This window comes from Amphiprion ocellaris, chromosome 22 (assembly GCF_022539595.1).
Source record: "Amphiprion ocellaris isolate individual 3 ecotype Okinawa chromosome 22, ASM2253959v1, whole genome shotgun sequence".
Classification (NCBI taxonomy): Eukaryota; Metazoa; Chordata; class Actinopteri; family Pomacentridae; genus Amphiprion; species Amphiprion ocellaris.
In genome coordinates, this window is record NC_072787.1 from 13088722 (window position 1) to 13112327 (window position 23606).

General features: G+C 39.5%; 1 protein-coding gene across 4 annotated transcripts in view; it reads right to left on the reverse strand.

The window, feature by feature from the left end:
* Positions 1-23606, reverse strand: part of pola1 (polymerase (DNA directed), alpha 1) — a 62687-nt gene that overhangs the window by 14168 nt on the left and 24913 nt on the right. For all 4 annotated transcript variants that reach the window (XM_023297784.3, XM_035942716.2, XM_023297783.3 and 1 more), the window contains 9 exons: positions 20888-20920; positions 20406-20498; positions 20099-20304; positions 19788-19920; positions 19391-19522; positions 19089-19263; positions 18355-18536; positions 15003-15134; positions 4193-4309 (listed from right to left, as the gene is read on the reverse strand). In XM_023297784.3, the coding sequence (XP_023153552.2) occupies positions 4193-4309; positions 15003-15134; positions 18355-18536; positions 19089-19263; positions 19391-19522; positions 19788-19920; positions 20099-20304; positions 20406-20498; positions 20888-20920 (1203 nt within the window). The remainder of the gene's footprint in view (positions 1-4192; positions 4310-15002; positions 15135-18354; positions 18537-19088; positions 19264-19390; positions 19523-19787; positions 19921-20098; positions 20305-20405; positions 20499-20887; positions 20921-23606) is intronic.

Below are 23606 nucleotides of genomic sequence, written 5' to 3' on the forward strand. Positions count from 1 at the left end.
AGAGAGGAAGAGAAAGAAATTTAATTTACTGAAAATATTACAAATTGCACCTGTGCATAACTCCCCCAAATTACCAACCAATCAAGGCAGAGTGCCTATTACTCTCCCATTACATGGAGATCAGATCACGCTCTGAATCTGTGTCCAGAGAGAGAGAGAGACAGAGGGAGGGAGAAAAAAAGGAAGAGGGAGAGAGACGGATGGAGGAAGGAGAAGCGAGGAGAGGCAGCCCCCACAGCGATGGTAAATGTACCATGATGCAACAGAGAGAAGGGAACGTAGAGTCACAAACAAGATGCTTCTTTGCAGAAGCTCTGGCACAAACAAGTGCTTTTAGTGTGACATACACAAAGATGAATCTCTGATTGTCTTTCTGGCTGCTGCTGATATTATCTAGATAATCTATGATGATACTGGCAGATAGAAAGCATGAAGGGAATGTAGCCAGAGTAATCCAGCAGCCTGGGAGCCTGGCTGGGTGCACAGAAATCTGATGGAGGTTTCAAACCACAATCTAATTTTTAAAAAAATCAAAAAAAGACAACCTGTGAGTGGAAACCGGTGGAGTCCTCGTCTTCCTCTCTGCTTATCTGAGTAGCCTATCTACCAACAGCTCAAACAGCCATGAATGGCCTATTGAGATCTCTGCATAATTAGCGGCAATTAAATATGTAAGCTGCTGGGCTATTAATCTCCACGCACTAGCTTGCTTCAGTGTTACCTAATGCTGAAAGTCAATGTTAGCCTACTATGAATCACTATTCCTGGGAAAAAAAAAAATCTCTGAAAGCAAGGTCAGGTGCAATAATCAAGGTTTAAATGTCTTGCTTAAGGGCACTTCAGCAGGGCAGATACTTCTTGTATTGATAGATTGCAGCTCTTTCTGCTAACAAAGTATTTCAAGAGCTTATAGTGTGTCAACCTAAAGTAGTAAATTCAGAACTTCACTAAAGCAGTTAAAATACAAAGTGCTAAAGCAGAATTAATAAATTATCAAAAAGTAACATTTGTTTTATTTCGTTTTTTTTATTGTCACATCTAACATTTCACTTCTATACTTATTTTGTTAAAGGATACACTTGATATTTAAAAATAATACAAATAAATTATTCTGTTTATTGTTCTTTACAACCCAAAGTTGGTATATTAAACATGAGTAGAAATCCCCATTTTACACTTGGAACCTACAAACATACCAGATTGAATTTAACTCCACATAAACACATACATCTTAAGCCAGGTTTGTTCTGACATGACATGAGAAGACACATTACACACTTTAGTACAGAGGTGCAGCATTTCTGCAAGAAAACTAAATGTCAGGGAAGCAACATTTATTTAGGTTTAAAAGGATAGAAACACTGTAATGCATAAACCAACTGATTTTTAGTCTATGGATTCCTACATTTTGTTCACATGTAGAAACACCTGTTTGTTAATCTGATCATCACTCTGTCAGCATATTGTAGCACTATGCTAAAGAGCAAGTGAACATTATGCTGAAGACAGAAATGATCCAACCAAATGGTCAGACGGCTGTATCACAGTCCTGGTAAAACATTTCCCTCGGCAGGCCATTTAAGTGATACAATTTAATATATTCAAAGGTTTCTCGTGTTCCCTCCTCTCCGAACTTGTATAACCTTTTAAAAAGCAACTTGGAGGTAGAATTTTCACTAAATTTATTCAAAACGATCATTTTAAAAGTTAACACAAGGTGTTAGGTGTCATAAGACATAAAGGGAGAAATTCAGAGGAATAAATAGGCACGGTATAGGCATATTATTATACTACGTAAGAGTCAAACCTGCCATCTCCATTGGGCAGTAGTAGTATTTTTTTTTTCTAGTTTCATCTTGCATTTCACTATTTTTCATCATGGTAAATTAAGGTGTTTGTGCAGGGTCCAGCATGTCAGGACATGGAGATCACACTTGTCCGAGCTTTCGTGCCTGGATGTGATTTGTTCAGGTGTAGAGACAGGACGCTGTGTGCAGAACTCCTTTTAGGCAGGAGGATTACATTCATGGAGATACGATGGAGGTCCAGATGGACTGTCTAACCCAGGACCATGTAAGATTGATATCTGTTAGGGTTCCTATGGTGGCCACAGCTGCTTCAGCTTCACAATCGGCTCGACAAAAACGCAACCTACCACCGTAAGTCTTCTTTTATAGTGTTTGCAGACTTCTAAATCAGTCGGCTCTCTAGCACCTCTTTCTCTCCTCATACTGCACCACAAAACGTAATGCTGATTTATGTTAGACAACACAAGGTACGACTGAACCATGCTTCTGTTAAGTATTAATGTTCCAATAGTAAACTGTAGTTTTGTTATATCCTGATATGTGACAGCAAACTGAACAGCACTGTGACACAGAGACAACACTAGTTACCTTTATATGTCTTGTCATTCGCTGAGGCTCCAGTCCGGTAATTCACAAGTTCTCCTTACAGAACAAATTAATTTCTCACTGATAGCGGTTATTCCTCCTAATCGCTACCTGTTTCTGTTCTCCACAACATCTGATATGATCATAATAAAAGTGCTGTGGTCTTTCATATCTGTACTAATTAAATTTGACTTCTTCAGTGTCAAAACTACTGTTAAGATAGACATTTCCTATTGCTAAACTTGATCTATCTTGGCCTTTCTCCCGAGTGACACCACAATCAACTTGTGTTTTTTGAGGTGGGCATTTAACTCTATTACAAACACAGATAAATGTTACTGCAGTACACACATAAGCATGTTTTTGCTTTTTAAATCTTAGCTCTGGTTTATTTTCCTGCATATTAATTTATTGGGCAATCTGCAAGTTGCTCTTTAAGGGTACTGCAGTGAACAAAACAACCTTTCCAGTCAAGCAGAGTAGACATAGGCAGGACCTTTCTGAATTTACTGCAACTCCCGTTTATATTTGTCCACAGTGCAGTAAATTTTTAACATGGATCCATTTTTGGAAGCACGACAGCTTTAGAAAAAATAAAATCTTAGATAAAATACTAAATAAACTAAGAAACTGGGGAGACAGTAACACTGAATCTGGTTATGTTGAATGAAACATAACTTTGTAATATATTTTATTTTCACATTACCAGGCACTTAAACGTTTTACTCCTCATGCCTTAGAGAGAACACTAACTCTGACCACAGCACTTGTTACTAGTCGAAAAAGACCCTCCAATTCAAGAAAAAATGCTCTTGTTTTGTGTTTACATTGAGTATTCTTACAACGCTATTATCCATCTTTATGCAAAACTACTTGGAAACTTTACTGCTTACATATTTTGTCGTCATCACAATCAATCAATCAATCAATCAATCACAAAAAGACCATGTAATCAAACACTGGTGAGTCAAACAGTGAGGTAAAATGAAGACAGGCTAGAGTTTTTAGGGTAGAATAAGGAAGCATGAGCGAGCACAGAGAGTTAAATGTTTTATTCAGCCCGCAGTTTAAAGTGCCACGGCCCTCAGGCACAGCAATGGCTGCCTAAGTGGCTACAGTGACAGCAGAAATTGGCCTTCTGGTTTACAACCTGTCGCCACAGAGCCAGACACAGCAAAGCAGCCAAGGGGGGGACAGATAGGAGCAGCGCACGCAAGATAAAAAATTGACAGGGGAGAGTTAAGGCAAGGGTTGAGACAGGAATAGTAAGAATGGGACAGAGAAAGAGAGGACAAAACGAAGATTGAACCGTCATGCTCAAATTGATAGGGAGAGTGTTTCTTTTAAATCCAGTGGTCAAACTAACAAAGTGTTCATAAGGCGGCTACCACAGCTAGACAGACAGATGCTTTTAATGGCTAAACTACCATCCAGCTCTTAGCGCCTTCCAAACACATGGAGGCAGGCAGGTGTGTGCACGGACACGGTCACACATACACACAGAAGCTTATAGACAAAGAAGATCGGCTTTATCAGAGTATCTATATGGTGAAATGTGACACTAACGAGCACAGTTGTACACATGAGAGGTGAGACTGCAGCTCCATAGCACCATCACCTGGAAAAGACATACAGAATACAACGATCTATGCTGCTGTGTGGATTCAGCTCAATCTCCGTCCGCTGCATGTGTGTGATGTCGCAGTTTTGTGCTTTTGTTATCGTTTTAACCCAACAGAGAAATGCATGGTCATGTATGTCAGCGTTGATTCTGATGTTTGTAGGACTGGATGCATTACCTCTGGTCTAAGTGTTGCTCTGGTGCAAGCAGGGCAGATGGGTCCATGTCGGGAGAAGGCGATGGGCAAACGTCTGGTCCTGTTCTGACAGGCCTGGTCCTCGCACACCAACCAGCCCTGCGGCAAATCAAACACCAAATGTGAAATCCACAAACTTCCAGAACAATCAGTCCATTAAGAGAAAAGTAAACAACAAAAAAAAGTCAACCATCTCTGAAATCACATTCTATGATTTGTAAAGCATTACTAAAACTCCTAGAAATTTCTATAGCTCAAACACTCCTTCAAAATTAGTTCAAATTCTGGCTTTTTATTGATGAGATGTAATATGCCAAAAACACAAATGAATAAGGTACATTTCCATCACACAGATGAAGATAGAAAGGCTTGCATCAGACAAACAAATTCACAGCAGCCCTTACCACCTTATGTGATTAGCCATTTATAAAATGTGTTCATGTCGACAGGTATTTTGTCTATAAAGGTTTTCTTAAAAAATTGCAATATAAAGAAAAGAAAAAAACTTTTGTCGCCTCCACAAGCTTTAGAAACTGTTTCTGGTAATGAGGAAATTTCACTGAAAATTGTTGCTTCCATTTAGCTGCTCTAATTCTGCACAACAATCTGACAAGAAAAGTACTCAGAGGGAGAAAAAAAAGAGCGTTTGTAAAATAAAAACAACTGCACGAGACAGCAAAGAAAGAGGGAAGAGAACAGAGATTTACATCTGACTTCACATCCCACCCCTCTCTCTATCTCTCTCTTTACATTTCAATGTATCTCAGCTGCTGTGTGTCAGGGTCCTGCTCTGTCAGACAGGCAGAGCAGTGGACAGCCAAAACGACAGTAGTTAGGAACCCCTGGGGTGAGGTAGTGACCCTGGGCAGGTGCTATGGTCTAACCCTCTCAATCTCCCCATATTCTTCCAGACTCCTCCTCCCCCTCTGCTTCTTATGCCCTGTCATTACTAAGGAGGGTTTAAAGGGGAGGGGGTTAATGCCCAACTAATGACAGAGCATAAGACCCACCGCCATCATCGCCTTTGCTCCTTTCCTACATCCATCTCTCCTTCCTTCCTTCCATTCATTCAAAATAAACCCCTTCTAAACCACTGCACCTGTCTTTCTATCCACACCTCCCTCACACACAGAGGCATGCAGTGTTTCTCGGATTGATTTTTTAGGTCTGCCTTTGTCTACTCTCTTGATCAGTTTTCGAGCTGCAGCAGCTACAAAAGAAACTGTTATTTTTTTTACAGCTGATTTAACCATATAGCGTATAAACCCCCTTCACTTACACAGGTACCTTCAATATCCCTTCTTGAGTAAGACTCATTACCCAGATGCAGATCTAGTGCACATGACACTTTAAAATGACTTTACAAACATAGAAAAGTTATTTTGCGAAGTTGCTGAGACATGTAAAACTGTAGATTTAGAATATTTGTGTAACAACTAATATTTGTGGACTGGTTTGCAGCAGCTTTACAAACCTGGACAACTAAAGTCTGTCAATTTGTAATTACACCACAAGTAAGCAGCACTTTAAAAGTTCTAGATTTGACTAAGATGTGGTGTGGGAGCCAATTAATAACAACAGACAGGTGCTTTTTGAGAAATTTGGTCCCTATATTGTTTTTTTTGCCAGAATTTGACTGACCATGGTTGGTTATGTGATTTTGAAATCATTATTTGTATTTGCATTTGTTATTAATTAAGACCAATTTGAGATTACTTTTTATTTTGCAGTTAAAGGCTCCTTTCTTATGTTTTCAGTACCAAAAACGTCTTAATCTCTTTCACTACAATTCACTGTTTTAAAGCTAAATATAGGACTTAACGAAAAAAGGGAGAACATATTTGTATTTGTAAGCACTATATAATTATTACAACTTGTCAAGTATAGTCACAAAGCATAACAAGCTGGTCAAAGAAGCAATGCCTTGGACTTGTAAAAGTTGCATTCATTAACAAAAATCACACCACCAGAATTACTGCTGTATGAATCCGACACGACATATTAATGAGATATGTGATTGTTAGAAAAAATGCTGTTGAGGTGGGTGAAAAAAAATCGATACCAATATATTGTATCAGTTCCTCCCAATATCAATATGTGCAGACCGTCTAAACAGATACCCATAACTTGTGGTGGCATTTAACAGATGAATGAGAGTAAAGTTAATCTGTGGTGAGGAAGTAGGAACTAACAGGAGGACAAACAGACAGGGAAAGCAGATCAGAGAACTAACTAAATGGCTTGACACAATACTAAAATTGAACAATACTGATAATGCTCACACACACACTCACAACCTACAATACAGGGATACATCATTAATGCTTTTTGCTTTTTTAAGTTTTCTTCAGTTACACAGATATGGTGATGATAAATGTCTTGCAATGTATAAATTATTGCAAAAACTGCTGTATCATGATACAATATTTGTCACTGGTAAGATATGATGCGACTCCCACCCTTAATATGCTGTCATGGCTACATAATATGAATTAAACAAGCTACTGGTGTTGAACACGTATAATCTGTGAAATGGCAGCATCCACATATAGCATGTCAGAAAACTATTTTCATAAATGTTATTAAACTTGTTTGTGCAATGAACAAAATAATCACCAATCTAAACAGTTCCTGAGATCCCATGGACTACTTTAACACCTAAAAGGGTTGCAATTTAGAGCAGCGCATGACTGATTTAATGTGGACAGTATGCATAGCTGTCACATATGTAATTTTCAAACGAACTGTGTATGTAATTGTAAGTTTTAAGGGTGTTTAATGCATTTTTTCCATATAAACACGAGACCTAAGTGTTTGCAGAATGAGGAGCGCTTTGTGTCGTCCAAACACACACTTATAAACACACAGTCAGATACACACACAGATCAAGCCAATCTCCTCTAAAAGAAAACCAAACACACACACATGTCCCAAATCAATTAGAAAGTCCCAGAGTTCACAGCTTTACCCACAAACCACAGCTCCAGGACTAATTATCTTAACACCTCTGCTGCTCTTGTGCAAAGAGCTGAGCATCATGGGAAATGAGACTGCTTCACTGTCTCTGATAAAGACAGACAATGGTTTGTGGAGGTGGGAGATAAGGAAAACTGTTTGATCGCAGTCTTTTTTTGTATATTTCTTATGGCACAAGCTTTGGTACACACTGCTGTTCCCATGGAACAAATTCACAACAACACATTCAGTGTGAGTACAAACATATTAATCTGTCACCATTCACATGCATTAAACTGAATTAAAAAGGCAAAGACTGAAGAGGTTCAAGGGTACAACTGCTACCCAGAATGCCCTTCTGCTCTACTACTGTAACCCCAGCCCATCCATACAAGCCACACACATGAAAATAAAAGAAAATTAAGTTAAGACTAAGTGCAGCAGAGCCGTGAGCCATGTAGAAAGAACTGAAAACAAGAAGCACATCAGGAGCAAGGCAGGGTGAAAAAAAAAACAAAAAACATCTAATTGAGGCATTTTGCCAGAGCGGGGATGGGGGTGGGGAGTACAGTCGGACGCGAGAGAATAAAGACTCATAATTGCATAATTACAGCAGTGGATACCTGACACACTGAATGCAGACGTCAAATGAGTTCCACATAATTTAACCAAACAGAGGCAAGACCAGGCCACGACATGGCCCACCACGAAATATACCCTCCCTCTCCTTCCTCTTCTTTGTCTGCTCATTTCTTTTAACACTCCCATTTCTTCCAAAACCTCTCTGTTCTGCTACGTTGTTACACTTTGGGGACTTGGGCTTCAATATCCTCTATATTGCTGTATATTTCTTTTGAAGCTGTAGGAATGTAAAGACAGGTGACAAATTAAAGGAAAAACCAAAATAAAGTGTCTTAGAAAGGTGTTGGGTCACCATCTGCGACCAAAACTGCTTCAATGTGTCTTGGCATTGACTCTAAAAGCAATTATTCCCGAACATAATCCCTCATTAGGTGTTTTGATGATGATGGTCGAAAGGGCTGTCTAACACATTGGTCCAAAATTTCCCAAAGATATTGACTGTGAAGGCCACAACATATGATTTACATTATTTTTATACTCATAAAGCCATTCAGTGATCCTTCATATGCTCTGGATGGGGGCAGTATCATCCTAGAAGAGACCACTCCCATTAGGAGAGAAATGTCTTATCATAGGGTAAAGGTTTGTATTGATCTACAGGCATGCTTCCATCTAATGGGAAATTGGACCCAAACCATGCCAGTAAACTGCCCCCTGAGTGGACAAAAGAGCCACCAGAAGCCCTCAATGTTGGGCTCAAAGGTTCAGGTGTCAGCTGTCTGCGTTAAGTAAAGAAAGTGATGTTTTTGAATAATTCCACAGTCCGGGTGCTGCTGTTTCTAACCATGAATGTCTTAATAAAATGGCTACATAGTACAGTCAGAGTCAGTATTCCATTTATAAAGCCAGTCATTCATCAAGCAAAACATTCCATTTGAACTGCTAATTTGAAAGAATAAGCAATTCAAAGACTTGGCTTCTGAGAATTTGTGATTTAAAAAAAAAAAAAAAAAAAACTCTTTTCTGACATACAAATAACAAGAAAATTTACTGATCAATAAGGAACATATTAACCGATAATGACAAAAAAATATTAGTTGCAGTCCCAGTCTGAACCTCCTTCCCTCCATTCATCCCTTTTGTGTTTGCTTGTTTGGGGTCTGTATTGTTAATTACGGCTGCGATTGACGATAGTTTTTAGTATTAGCTGTTATCGAAAAACAATCTGTTGATAATTTTCGGTTGATTAATCTCCCTAAAAAGTGTCGGAAAAAGTCTTGAAATTGCTGGTTTTGCGCAGTTCCATCTCTTCAGGTGCTACTTTTCTGCTCCTTGGTTCCATTTTGGATCATTGTGAAACTGAAAATGTGAGTTTTTGATTGGATTACCGGAACTTGTGAAGTGTTTTTTTTTGTCATTTTGTAAATGTTAGTACAAAAAAAAATCAAGACTGAATGATCGAAAGTTAGCCGTAGGTTATAAACTGTTGTAAAGTAAATGTGCTGCCTTTAAACAGCTTACTTTGCTGACCAAACAGCAAATATTCCCACTTGTTAAGCAATAACTAGTGGAATTTTGGCTTTTTTCGCTCATAAAAATGACTACTGATAAACAATGCTCTGTCAATTAAAATAATTGACTAACTGATTAATCATTTGAGCTCCATTGTTAATGTCAGCACAGTGGAGAAGCCACTCTGTTATGACTCCTGTCGCAAAGGAATCCACCTGCCACACTCGCATGCAGAAGCACCACACGGGCCTCTAGCTGGTTTTGGTGCTTCAGCGGTCAACACTTCCAGCTCTAAAAGTGAATAGACCTAAAAATCGGTCTACTTCACAAACACGCACTCCCTCACACAAACGCACACAGTGAAAAGAGCTCAAACGGTTCCACTTTGTACCTCCTCCGCTTAATCAAAGCTTCTCTATTCAACAATTTGACCTTTTGTTCAAAACAGGATTATCACCTTCCCTGGTCTTCATTCACCCTTTCTCTCTCTCCCTCCCCCTTTCTTCTCTTGCCCCTCAGCCCGTTTCCAGGGGCGACCCGCATGACGAGGGTAATTGCAATAATTTGTTAAATGCCATGGCAACGGTGGTTAGATGGGAGGGGTTTTAAAAAAAAAAAGGAAAAAAGAATTGGGTGTTTCAGGAAACAACCGAATCTCTCATTTTGCCAAAGACAGCGGGACAAGAGGAGGGAAGGATGACAACAGTGTGTGTGTGTGTGTGTGTGTGTGTGTGTGTGTGTGTGTGTGTGTGTGTGTGTGTGTGTGTGTGTGTGTGTGTGTGTGTGCGCGTGTGTGTGGAACAAGTGTTTGCCCGTTCTCAGGGTGCAGGTTTATTGATAATCGCGGGGATCAGGGTGGTTTGGGGGGCAGGAGGTAATTTCACTAATGATTAATGTCTCTGTGGTCTGAGCTCAAGACGCCAACACACATGTACATATATTCATCTGCGCACACACCTACACACACGCACTCACACAGAGGTACAGAGCTTTCACTCTATCTGGCCAGACAAACAGCTCTATTTGAACTCTCCCTCGGCCTGAAAGGAATCCTTAATTACACAATATTACCCCTCTTCATTGCCCCGCTGTGTGTGCAGAGTCCACGGCTGTTCAGCCTACAGTGGTGTGTGTGTGTGTGTGTGTGTGTGTGTGTGTGTGTCTGTTGCTGTGTGACGTGTAAGTATTCAGTGGCAGCAGCTGTTTCACACATCATGACAAAGGGGCTGAGGGGGACTCGCTCCCCACACATTCACCACACTAATTGATTTCTGTTCAGCACTGTGGGAGAGTTACCCCCCCACGCACACACACTTTTACATACAGTGCATTCCACTCGCTGAAGACGAAGGTGTTGGAAGCTACCGGGAGAGAAAGTCCTCTACAAAGACAACACTGGCATCCAGTTTGATTCACTCTCGGGGCTGAGGGCTGAGTATGGTGGCAACCAGACCTCTGCACTGTGGTCTCTACTGTGTTTAAAAGGAATCTACCAGTCTGTAGATATCAGTGTGCAGATACTATAGCAACACAAATCAGAGTGACACTGGCAACTTTTGAAAGCAAGAGAGAAGTAAAACAAAGTCCTCAGCAGGTAGACTACACTATAGACTATATATTATTTTCTCAGTAGTTTCTCTCTAATAGAACTGCAAGTAATCGCTATTTTGACAGTTGAAAAATCTATCAACTAATGAAATAATCAACTATTTGGATTATGAATCACATAATTGCTCAGTGACTGTTTACGGCATCTGCTAAGACAGTAAAGATGCTTGTGGGCACTCTTGTGTAATATGTGTGTGTCTGTGAGATTTGCTGCTACAACACTGAAATTTCTGATAGCAAGCTTTATTCTGCCATGTTGAAAAGTTCTTATATCCAGTATGTGGGACCAGTCAGTGATCACAGTCCTGGATCATGCACGCAGCACGTTTTAATGAACAGCCTGAATGACAGGCACAAAGAGAATGCATAATATGTCAGTAAAATCATGCAAATACAAGGAAATTTGTGTCTGCAGTAATAGAAAAGGTACAGTGGTATGGAAAAGTTTGGGCACCCCTGATAATTTTCAAGATTTTCCTTTATAAATCACTGGTTGGTCGGATCAGCAATTTCAGTTAAATATATCATATAGCAGACGAACACTGATATTCGAGAAGTGAAATGAAGTTTATAGGATTTACAGAAAGTGTGTAATAATTATTTAAACAAAAGTAGGCAGGTGCATAAATTTGGGCACCCTTGTTGTTTTATTGATTTGAATACCTTTAGCACTAATTATTGGAAGACAAAATTTGTTTGGTAAGCTCATTGACCCTTGACCAACATACACAGGTGAAGCCAATCAAGAGAAAGGGTATTTAAGGTGGCCAATTGTAATTTGTTCTCCTCTTTGCATCTTCTCTGAAGAGTGGCAACAAGGGAGCCTCAAAACAACTGTCAAATGACCTGAAAGCAAAGATTGTTCAACATCATGGTTTAGGGGAAGGATAGCTCAGAGATTTCAGCTGTCAGTTTCCACTGTGAGGAACATAGTGAGGAAATGGAAGACCACAGGCACAGTTCTAGTTAAGGCCCGGAGTTGCAGGCCAAGAAAAATCTCAGATAAGCAGAGGCGAAGGATGGTGAGAACAGTCAAACTCAACCCACAAACCAGCTCCAAAGACCTACAACATGATCTTGCTGCAGATGGTGTCACTGTGCATCGTTCAACTATTCAGTGCACTTTACACAAGGGGATGCTGTATGGGAGAGTAATGCGGAAGAAGCCTTTTCTGCGCACATGCCACAAACAGAGTCGCTTGAGGTATGCTAAAGCACATTTGGACAAGCCAGCTTCATTTTGGAATAAGGTGCTATGGACTGATGAAACTAAAATTGAGTTATTTGGACATAACAAGGGGCGGTATGCATGGTGGATGAAGAACACAGCATTCCAAGACAAACACTTGCTACCCACAGTAAAATTTGGTGGTGGTTCCATCATGCTGTGGGGCTGTGTGGCCAGTGCAGGTACTAGCAATCTTGTTAAAGTTGAAGGTCGCATGGATTCCAGTCAGTATCAGCAGATTCTTGCGAACAATGTTCAAGAATCAGTGACAAAGTTGAAGTTGCGCCGGGGCCGGATACTTCAACAAGACAACGACCCTAAACACTGCTCAAATTCTACTAAGGCATTCATGCAGAGGAACAAGTACAACGTTCTGGAACGGCCATCTCAGTCCCCAGACCTGAATATTATTGAAAATCTGTGCTGTGATTTAAAGCGGGCTGTCTGTGCTCGGAAAGCATCAAACCTGACTGAACTGGAGATGTTTTGTAGAGAACAATGGTCAAAAATACCTTCAACCAGAATCCAGACCCTCATTGGAAGCTACAGGAAGCGTTTAGAGGCTGTTATTTCTGCAAAAGGAGGATCTACCAAATATTGATGTAATTTTTCTGTTGGGGTGCCCAAATTTATGCACCTGTCTACTTTTGTTTAAATAATTATTGCACACTTTCTGTAAATCCTATAAACTCCATTTCACTTCTCAAATATCACTGTGTTCGCCTGCTATATGATATATTTAACTGAAATTGCTGATCCGAACAACCAGTGATTTATAAAGGAAAATCTTGAAAATTATCAGGGGTGCCCAAACTTTTCCATACCACTGTATATCTCTGTGAAACTGTTCTGTAACTGAATATTTGTGACCAAAGAAAAGGCTGCAGTTTATTGTATTATCAGGTGTAATATTTACATTATAGGTACTACTTTTCATGCTGTATCCGATGGTACATCTAATATTCTAGTTTATATTTGGAATATATGATTTACAGATGAGTTTTATATATAAACGAAAGAAATGATCTCACTGGCTAAAATCTTGATAATATGATCCGTATGTTACAATTTAAGGCACAGAGCAGATAAATATTGCAGAGACATAAAGACAATTGCACAAGAGATAATTTCATTAGGACTATTTGACACAGATACGAAGCTGATGTATATCAACTGGGTAATAAAGCTTTAACAAGCAGCATGCGGTCCTGTAGACAGCAATCCATTATTAGTGGACGACCACTTTTTGGTGTGACACCAGGTTGGGCGACAGGCTATTGGCAGTTTTAAGGAAATGTCCTATAGGTTCTGTGATAACTCCCAGAGAAACAAGTACTCACTGGTTAAACTCCGTCAACCCAAGGCTGAGTTAATGTTGACTCAGTGAAACAGCAAAGGTTAGATGTAACTGATGAGCTTTCCAACCATGACATCAGTTTCCAACAGTTGTGCCCCTGACTGTGAATACTGTACACCATCCCAAGCTACACAGTAATGGACTACTACAAAAATAACTGTTAGTCTTTGTCCTGCGTCATGCAGACTCATCTTTAGTTCAACAGAGTTAATCTAACATCTGCTCTACCAGTTCATTAACAGATTTATTGATAGTTCATGAATGTTGGTGTGAGGATACATGAGGTAAGACATCTGTCAAGTAAATTATCCAACATTTACATAGTACAACTTCTCAAATTGTTAAATATGGTTATGTCCTCACAAAATTCTGTTCAACAGATCTTTGTACCTTCTGATGGGCATTTATCATAGTCTATAAACCACCTTAACAATTTAACTAAAATGCATTTAACATGTATTTGATCACGTTGCTATGCATATTTACATTTCCAAAAATATCTAAAAATAAAACGCTTCTTTCAGGGGTAGCAAAAATCTCTTTGTAGGTTACCAACAATTCCCAAGTGCAGGAACAACCACGTGTAGATAACTGGCGATCTATATTTTCACATCTTGCAAACATGCTGCATACAAAACAACCTGTCCATGTATCAAACCGCAAGAATAATTTACCTTGTAAAGCTTATCATCCAACATTCTACGGAATTTTTCTCACAAAGAGACAAATTGGCTTGATCTTTAAAATCAGATAGGTTCGATTTATTGTATTTTTAGTTTGTACTGATACGTTAATGGCACAGTATCCCAGATGTCTCGTTTAAATTTCACCTCATCATCTAAAACGACAGCATGAGCATGTTAAACGTGGTATTCAAAGCAAGAATGGCCATTTAAGTATTTTCATGGATCATGTTCCTACAAATCTTTATGGAGCTCTTTTCATTTTGCACACATAGTGTGCTCTTTGGTTGAAAATGTCAGCGCAGTGCCCTGCTGAGGTTTCCTTCATCTTTCGTCCAACATCTTTTTAACATTACTGCATCTGTTGCATCCCCCATTGTGTTAAATACAGTCCAACCCTTTCACAGACACTTTGTGGAAGGTCAATTTTCACAGGTTTTGACTATTTCATTATACACAGCTCCGCTTCTCTGAGCTTGAGCTTGTATTTTGTCAGCCGAAGCATTAATTTAATTTCTTTAGGAATGTGTTGACAGATAGTGGTATGCAACAATTACAATGCGAAACAAGAATAAATGTAGCTTTTATAGAACAGAAATATACTGATTTTACATCTACAGTCTAGATATATGGAAAGAAAAGGGTGTAAAAATCAAGATAACAACAGGAGAGCAGATTGTCAGCTGGATATCTGTACTGTTTAACATGCTGCAGCATTTCATATTGAAGGAAAACTAATTGTATGAATGTTTGTGCGCTTCAGTGTGTCTAATTTTGAGTCTATTTTTTTTTAAAATCAGAATCAGTTGCATTTATCAAATTCTTACAATAACAGGCAAACTGGCCCAGAAACACAGAGATACTCACAGAGTAGTATTTTTTGATGTGACGACGGATGTCCAGTAGAAGTTTGTTGCTGATGTTGACAGAGTAGTCGAGGGGGGAACCTCCACAGGGGAGGTGACAGCATCGCAACAAACTGGGCTCCAACTTTAAACCCTGAAAAAGAGAAACTGTGTCAGGATTCCAGAATAATTATTACACATCAATACATAGACACACACATACCATGCCTGCAATTTGTAGCATACAGTATTAGAAACACAGAAGTATCGAAAGTTGTCCTTGAATGACACATTCTTAGTCATCAATTTTTTGATCCGATATCTACAATACTCGAGGTTTAATTAAGATAAAAAATTTCACTAAACAGTGACTTATGGGCTAGTTTCACACATCTTTGTTAAACAAAAATCAAGTTTATATTTCCCAAAATAGGAATGTTTCCTTATGGTAACAGCAATAAAAGCTAGTATTGTAAAGTGGGAGGAGCAGCTGATTCTGTACATTTCACTACTCTGATTCCCATTTCATATTTTTCTTTTAATGATTTCCTCAACAATTTTTGAAAGAGAAGCACAGGGCTTAGACTGAAAAATGACACAATACTAAAGACTCATGTTATGATCATGAGTTTAAATATTTCATCTCAATTTCTAAGAAACAATCAGTGTGACAAGTGCTCTAAACACTGTAAGACCTGGTTTTCCTCACATGCAGAATCCAGGTGGTGGAAAATACAAAACACTTTAAAAATGCTGTTGTGGTCAAATCACAGTACTTTTGTCGAAGAATTAATTCAAAATTCAATATTAAAATGTCATCATTTGAAATACTTTTACACTGCAGATTATATGATGTCTTTGACTTTTTAAATCAAAGAACCAGACATTTTTGAACACAACTGTTCAATTAGTGATTTAACAGAGTAAGTGTCATGCCTATCCAAGTCATAAAGGTCCTCAAACTGAGTGAGCTCACATTGTCCATGATCAAGATGATGGAAACTGCTAGATTCAGCTCTGTAAAGGAAGTTAGAAGTATTGGCTAATGCAATAAACAACTGGGTTTAGTGGCATATTTGGCCAAACAAATCTAATTTGGATTTTAAAACGGTTTATGTGTGTAGGTACAGTGGTTGTTAAGAGCGAGCATTTACAACAGTGTGCATGAATATATGTATATAGGAATTAATCACAGCTCCACTTTTAACTCGCCCATTACCTCCACAAAGAGCATGTCAAACATGGAGGGAGTAACAGCTTAAAGCACCCCTGGGCCTAGTAAATTTTAACATTATTGTAGGCTGAAGAAAACAGGTCAAAGTGACCCCAGCATCCTTGAATTGTATCCTTGACAGCAAGGCTCATAGTTAATACAATAAAAGAAGTAGCCACAGTACATTCCTCCTTAAAACCTCAGCTCCATTTACCACTTGCATTGACAGCAGTAAAAAAGAAAAAGTCACTTCCCCCACCCAGTCAACTGCTGGGCTTTCCTACATAATTCCTTAATGGAAAAAAGTACATCATTTGTTGCCAGTTTGACTCAATCGACTCATTTGACTTCCCTCATAGGCAGCTACACACATTAACCCTCCTCATCTCAGTCTATCCTCCTCTTCTTGTTTTATTTTTCCAGTCTGCCCTGGATGAAAGCAACCTCCCTTCTCTCTCCAGACCCCCTCCCCGCCGCTTTTTATCTCTCTTGTTTCATTCCAAACTTCATTTTGATAAGCAAACTCTCTCACGAAAGCAAGTTGTATTTATTAAAAATTACACACCACTTACTTGACAGTTATTTTATCACTCAGCAATTAAATGAAAATATGAAACATCCAGAGTACTTTCTGTCCTGTGTTTGTGTGAGACTTATGAGAAATGTTCAAATATCTCAATACTAGGATCGTATCTTTTAAACACTCCTTGCTGCTCCAAGTGTTTGTCTACACCCCAACCAACTGTCATTTTCACTGCCTCATCGCTGCACCTTAAATAGACTCCTGCAAAACTGTAAAAACAATTTCAAAAGGTTTACGATGTCAACTGTCTAACCAGACTCTTTTCATCGATGTCAGGGTTTGATAATGTGCAGCTTTCACAGTATGCTGATTTAATTGCCCGTGGTGGATACGTAACACTCTATTAAAACTGAACTTGTGGAAATCCCTGCAGCTCTATCCAGATTTTTTCTATCCACACTTAATCTTTTTCATCCCTCTCTCCCGTTACCCCCATCAAACAACTTTCCTCCTCTGTCTGTCCTCCATCATCCATCACCGCCTCCTCCTACCATCTCTGGCTCTGTTTCAGTGGTGGAGTCAAGGCCCATCTGTCCTCCCCTCTCACTGAGCTGTTAGACCATGTTCACCACCTTAATTAACTTACTGTCTTATCAGTTACTCTGTATGTGTGTGCATACCAGCTTCTGACGCATGGTGGAAAATTAACATCAGTAATCAGAGAATGAGTATGGTCTGAAGTTTCATACTGTTCATAAAAGACAGCTAACCAATGATTCAAGATCAGATTCTGTTAAAGGCAGGTGGTTTCTTTCTTTTTTCTATACGCACAAGCATTCCAACTTAATATACTGTTTGTTAGGCAAGTGTGAATGCTTCTCAGTAAAACTTACTAGTGGAACTGCTGAGTTGTGCAATGATATCATCCTTTCAAGGAGTGTTGTGTAATATTCCTGTTATAATTTAATGCAAGTCTTCTCCTCCAGTTGAGGACGGAGGCTTGTCAGTTTTATTAGTGTCTTCCAGACAAGAAAAAGCTGCGTGCCCTGCTCCTCATTAGAAGCTGATAACACATGCACACACGACCTTGGCCTGACAAATGGTAGGAAACCAGCGTGCATGTGTGTGTGTCCACAGAGCGGCAGGGGTTAAGGAAAAGCTTTTCAAGTTGTGGAGTCCAAACTATGCCAATGAAAACAGAGTCCGTATTGGAGCCAGGCAGCTGTCTAAAAATACAGACGGAGACACAATATGGAGGATGACTAAGGCATGAATCCTTCACAGGAAGTTTTACTGAAATGCCTTTGGAAACACCATTCTCCCACTGTCATACTCTTTATTCATGCCTCCGATTAATGCATTACACCAGTGAAACACACCATTAGTGATAAAAGCTTTCGCTTATTTTTGATCTTCTCCATCTCTCTGTGAGGTTCTTTGTGTGTGTGCTGCACACACAGAGCACTTCTCACTCCATAATGTGTTCTTCTGAATCAGCTGGAGCTACATAGATTAAATAATATTTCCAATGCAGCCCTCTGGTCTAAAGAAGAACTGACTTAAACACGATAACACACCAGAAGAAGAACAGGGGATACTTTGACAGCCAGTGTTGTGTGTATGTAGACATCTACTCACAGCTCCTTCGAAGACGCTATCGTAGATGTTGTCAGTGCCACACTGAGGGCAGGTGAAAGTAAACCTCTCACAGTCTTTATAGCGCTCCTCATCAGTCAGCTGAACTGGAGCTCCCAGCATGCCATCTGCCTCCTCCTCCCTCTGGTACTGTTGTTGAGCTCTGAACTGACTTGGATCCAGGCCTGACATAGACAAGACCCTTCATTCAGATTGTTTCACATAACTCTACAGTGATACAAATGTTCACGTGCAGACAGGACTACAGGGAAAACACGTTACGAGTCCAACCCAACAACATTTTTACAACTACTAAACAACAACGAAACATCTATTTTGTACTAATAATAGGCTATTGTGACATTAGCTGTGAAAAGTTTTCTGTGTTTACCTGTTTCAGCTGTCAACAGACTACAAAACAGGAACCAATGTTACTGCAGAGGAGGACTGGCAGTACCACTGAAGGTCAATGTTAATGTATGAGAAGATATGATTATGTAGTCTTGAAAATGTAAATGAGAATTCTCATCATTTAATAATATTATTATGCAAAATGATGTCAACAACACTAATTAGAACACTTCCCGGGTTTCATTTCAATTAACAACTCTCACTTGAACTTTTGACATTTTTTCAACTAATTTATGTAATTTGCTATTTTTCTAAGGCACACCTTACATGATTAAAGTTACAATGTAAAATCTTCTGTAGCCTACCATAGCCTGTTATGAACTTACCCAGCCATGTGGCTATGAGCACACTGTCAATGCCCTCGATGGGATCACAAATGCGAGACACTACTGGGTGGATCTGCTGGGCCAGGTAGTACTGGGCATCCAAACTGAGACCCTCCTGTTTCTGAAGCTGCTCTAGAGCGTAGGCTCTCTGACTGGCAGCCAGTGTGGAGCCGTCCTAAGGGAGAAAGGAGATGCATTTCTAGAGTTGCATTGTGGATATATAACTTAACTCTGAAAAACATTTTTAAAAAATGATGAGTATCTGGTAAGACAGGATATTTACGTCTCTCTTGTATACACACCTTGCAGATGAGGTAAGAGATTGTATCTCCAGCTTTGACCCGACGGCCACCCTGAGAGTTGATCCAAAGAGCCACATGGACGTGAGGGAGACTCTTCTTATCTGGATAGTCCTGAGGATCCTTTGTCAATGCCTGGAGAGGAGGGAAGTGGAGATAAGACAGCAATTATGAATGGACAGTAATAAAAACAATACTTGCACAAATTATAGCATAAACACTCCCATAGTTTGAAAGAGACACACAAAACATGTTCTGGTTTGTTCCTTCATAATTCTTGTACAACCTTGTTGAAGAGTTTTTTTAAATTCTGTAAATGCAACAGGTTCCCCAACACAGTTTCTACAGATAAATCATTAGTCTGTCTTGTTCATGTGAACACAGGAATACAGATTCTCACCTTGTGGATCTCATACTGGTTTAGCGGTATGGCTCCACTGGCTACCTTCTCTCCCACCTCCACCAGGTGTTTCTGGATGTTCTCCACAATCACATCGCGACTCTGGTCTGACAAAATCTGGCCAATCACATAGCTAGAAAAACAGAAAAATATATTTTACCATGCAAAAAAAAAGACTTCAGGTAATTCAGGAGGAACTCCCTCACATGCCTTGCAGTGTTTTGATACCAGTTCCAGTGGGATACTAATTGTAAGAATGCCAAAACCTCAGCCTTTATATATAGTAGCTATATCGGGTTTATCTAACATACTTGCCACACTCCTTGGCCAGATCACACCAATCTCTGCGGACAATGTCCAAGCCTTTGAGCTCCTGCTTGACACTATATCGTCCTTCTCCATGTTGCTCCACCACCAAGGCTGCGTATTTCTTCTTCTTCAGCAGCAAAAGTGACTTAAATACACCGTCTATGTCGATCTCCAGAAGTTTGTACAGCTTATTTACTTCTGCCTTCACCTGGGAATAAAACACACATATACATAAAGTGAAAATGAAGCACCTGAAAAGACCTGTAAACAGACCTGTAAACACAGAATTATACAAACGGAAATGCGCACCTTGTTGCCGAGCTTGAAGACTTCCTCCAGAGACTTGCTGTTGGTGTTGATCATGATGGAGTCGGTATCTCCATAGATGACTTCCAGATTCATCTGAGTCACACACAAATAACAGACAATAAAAATAAATAAAAGATATCTTCAATTTCAAATAAGCACTGGAAAAAAACTGATTTCATAAATTAAGAACACTGAATGGCATTAATCTCATCACATTGAGAACACCTGTCAAAATCATTTCCATTTAGTTTAGCAGCTCAATTTGTCTAGACTTGAGTAAAAAGATTTAACTGGACATGGTGAAATTCACTGGTAAAAACATTAGAAGTAACAAAATACAACTTTAACAATTTATTGTGATATACATTTTAGGTACATTTTATGTTATGTGGCACTATTCCAAATTTATTTGTATTTTTGAATTATGTCTCATATTACATTTACTCAAAATAAATACAATTAGGAACTAGTTAAAGACCCACCTTCTGAACCATGTCTTTGGTGTGCATCAGAATCTGAAGAAGAGAGAAGACATAACTGTATGAATGGTGCCAACAGCAAATAGTAATACAGCACACAACACACTAGTTCAGTAAACAAACATGTCATTCAGGAACAAACACGTATTAAATATTACATTTCTATGGTGTTTATTGTGTGTGTGTGCGCGTGTGTGTGTGTGGTGTGCGTGCACGCATTTGTGTGGACACGGGAGCAGAGCAGGTGATTTGCTTTTAAATGGGGGATAATTGGCTAAGAGGGCAATTATGAGAGCATGCTGTGACAGGCGTCTTTTCAACCCACACACATTCCTAGCCAGGCAACACACACTCAAACACACACATGCACCTTAATGACTCGTAATGGCCTTTATAACCTGCAGGGTGAGTGACGGAGAAATAAGAGAATTCTGTGAATGCAGGTTGTCCGCTGTATGTGTGTGTGTGTGTGTGTGTGTGTGTGTGTGTAAGAGAGGGAAAGCTCAGAGCAGCAGAGGGATCCTAACAGGTGGGGGCCCAGAGGAGGGGAGGGCGGCGTGGGGGCCTCGGGTCGCTAATCTGGGGGGTCGGAGGGAAGGAACGCGGTGTGACCTGTCACCAGCAATCTGCTCCTCAATCAACCACGGCCGCATATATACACACCCCGACTCACACTGTGCTCCGTGTGGGGACAAGGACGTGGCTATTTCAGAGTGTGAGGAAGAGGCGGGGTCAGGCCTCCACTCCCTGAAACCAGAGTGGGACGTAAGCATGCTTTATGGGCTGCTACATACCGCTGTACAACGGGGGGAGATCGAGTCATTCACAGAACAGCCTCCTCCATTAGGGACTGCAGTCAAGGTCAAGGTCTCACCACAAACACACACTCGCAACCACACACCCAAATCTTGGCTTAAGCACAAATGCGGTGAATTGTGCTGCTAAGCTTTAACGCAGACGAAATGACAAGGCTGTCTCCTGCCCGTTTAGGACAGGAAAAAAAAGTGGGAAAAGAGGAAGATGAAAATAAGCTTTAATGTAGCCTCAGATTGTGCGTACAGGTGTAAATCAACTCTACTGTAGTACAACAAATTCTTGACAACAAATCCAACTTAAGACATTTTCAAAAATAAAAGCAAAAATTATGCACTTTTAATTGTATGAAAGTCTCCACATCAGTAATTATAGTTTTTTTGTTTCTCATAGGAATCACAGTTGCATGCTGTGAGAGTAGTTTATTTACCACACAAGAACAACTTGAAGAAATATTAACTGAGGAGATTTTAAATATAATCAAAGGATTGGCCCAAAAGTAGGCATATGCTTATTCTGTCATACAGAAGTCAAATTTACGTAAGGCTTTTTAAAAAAATTCTATGCATTTAAAAACGTTGTTGACACTGAACTGAAGTCTCAAATAAAGCTACCTACTCACAAAAGGTCTCAGATATAGTACAGTAATTTTCTAAGGCGTTCTGCTATTTGTAAACAGTTGGGCAGCACTTCACAATGGTGAAATTGTGGCAAAAATGGCACAGTGGATTTGAATCATTAGAAATAAAAAACATGAAGCAGCACAGTTTCAATAGGGTTTTTGCTTAGGTGAAGATTTTTTTTTTTTGGAAAGGACCGGTGATTTCAGCTATAGAATAAACCAGAAATAGAATGAAGGTAAACTTAAATTCTACCTGCACATAAAGTGACTAATTGTCATTCAACCAGAAGCCCCTTCTCTACAAATACCCAGGTGGCTCTAAGCCATTTTACTTGCATTAAAATGTCTGTTTTCTATGATTGCATGTGTACTATTATATCACTATAATGCATACTATCAAATTCAGCTACTGAGAAACCATTTACCAGAACATGCAACATATTAGGGAAGACTTTTTGGTAGTATTTGTTAAAAAGACTTCCGTAAATCAAGTACTCATACAATCAAAAGAAAAAAGTCTGATACCTGTGAAAGTGACAGACCTGCATTCAATTGCCTGAAATGACCGGATGACCTGCCTGCTGGACTAACTATGGACCTGCAAATTCATGCCATTAGATAGCCGGACGCTGGTAGTGATTCAAGTTGCAAGATTGACAAAGAGCAGCGGAAAAGTGGCAGTAAATGCTAAAATGTTTCAATAAAAAAAGAAGCCAAACTGAATGGGCATCGGAAAACTGGCTTTAGAGGGAGCCGCAAAGTTTTTTGCTTTGAAAATCAAGTTAACTCTACAGCCAGTAGTTTGTATGATCCCCTATACTGTCACTTTAAGGATAAATAGCCAAATATGAAGGCTAATCCAGGCTAATCAAGCAAAGTATTTGATCATTTTGATGCAAAAATCCCTTTAATCCATAATACTTTCTACTCTATTGATTTGAAACATTACCCAGAAAACCTACAACATCCTGGTTGTGTTCAAATAAACAATAATATTGTGAAAAAAAACAGTCTTCTCATTCATTTGAATGGGACCAATACATCTCATTCACATGAAGGTGAGGGCTACGACAAAAAAAGGTGTATAAAACAAAAAAGTTCAACCTGTTTCAACATTTTTTTCTCATGTCAATAATTAGGCGACTAGCTGTAAAACCCACTTTGTAATGTTTGTGTCGAAGAAAACCTTTGATTCCGTTCCTGAAACAGACCTCATGCATTGTAGGTCACTGTTTCATTGCAACAACACCCACCTACTAGAGCAGCTTGCTGACATAGTAAAGTCTG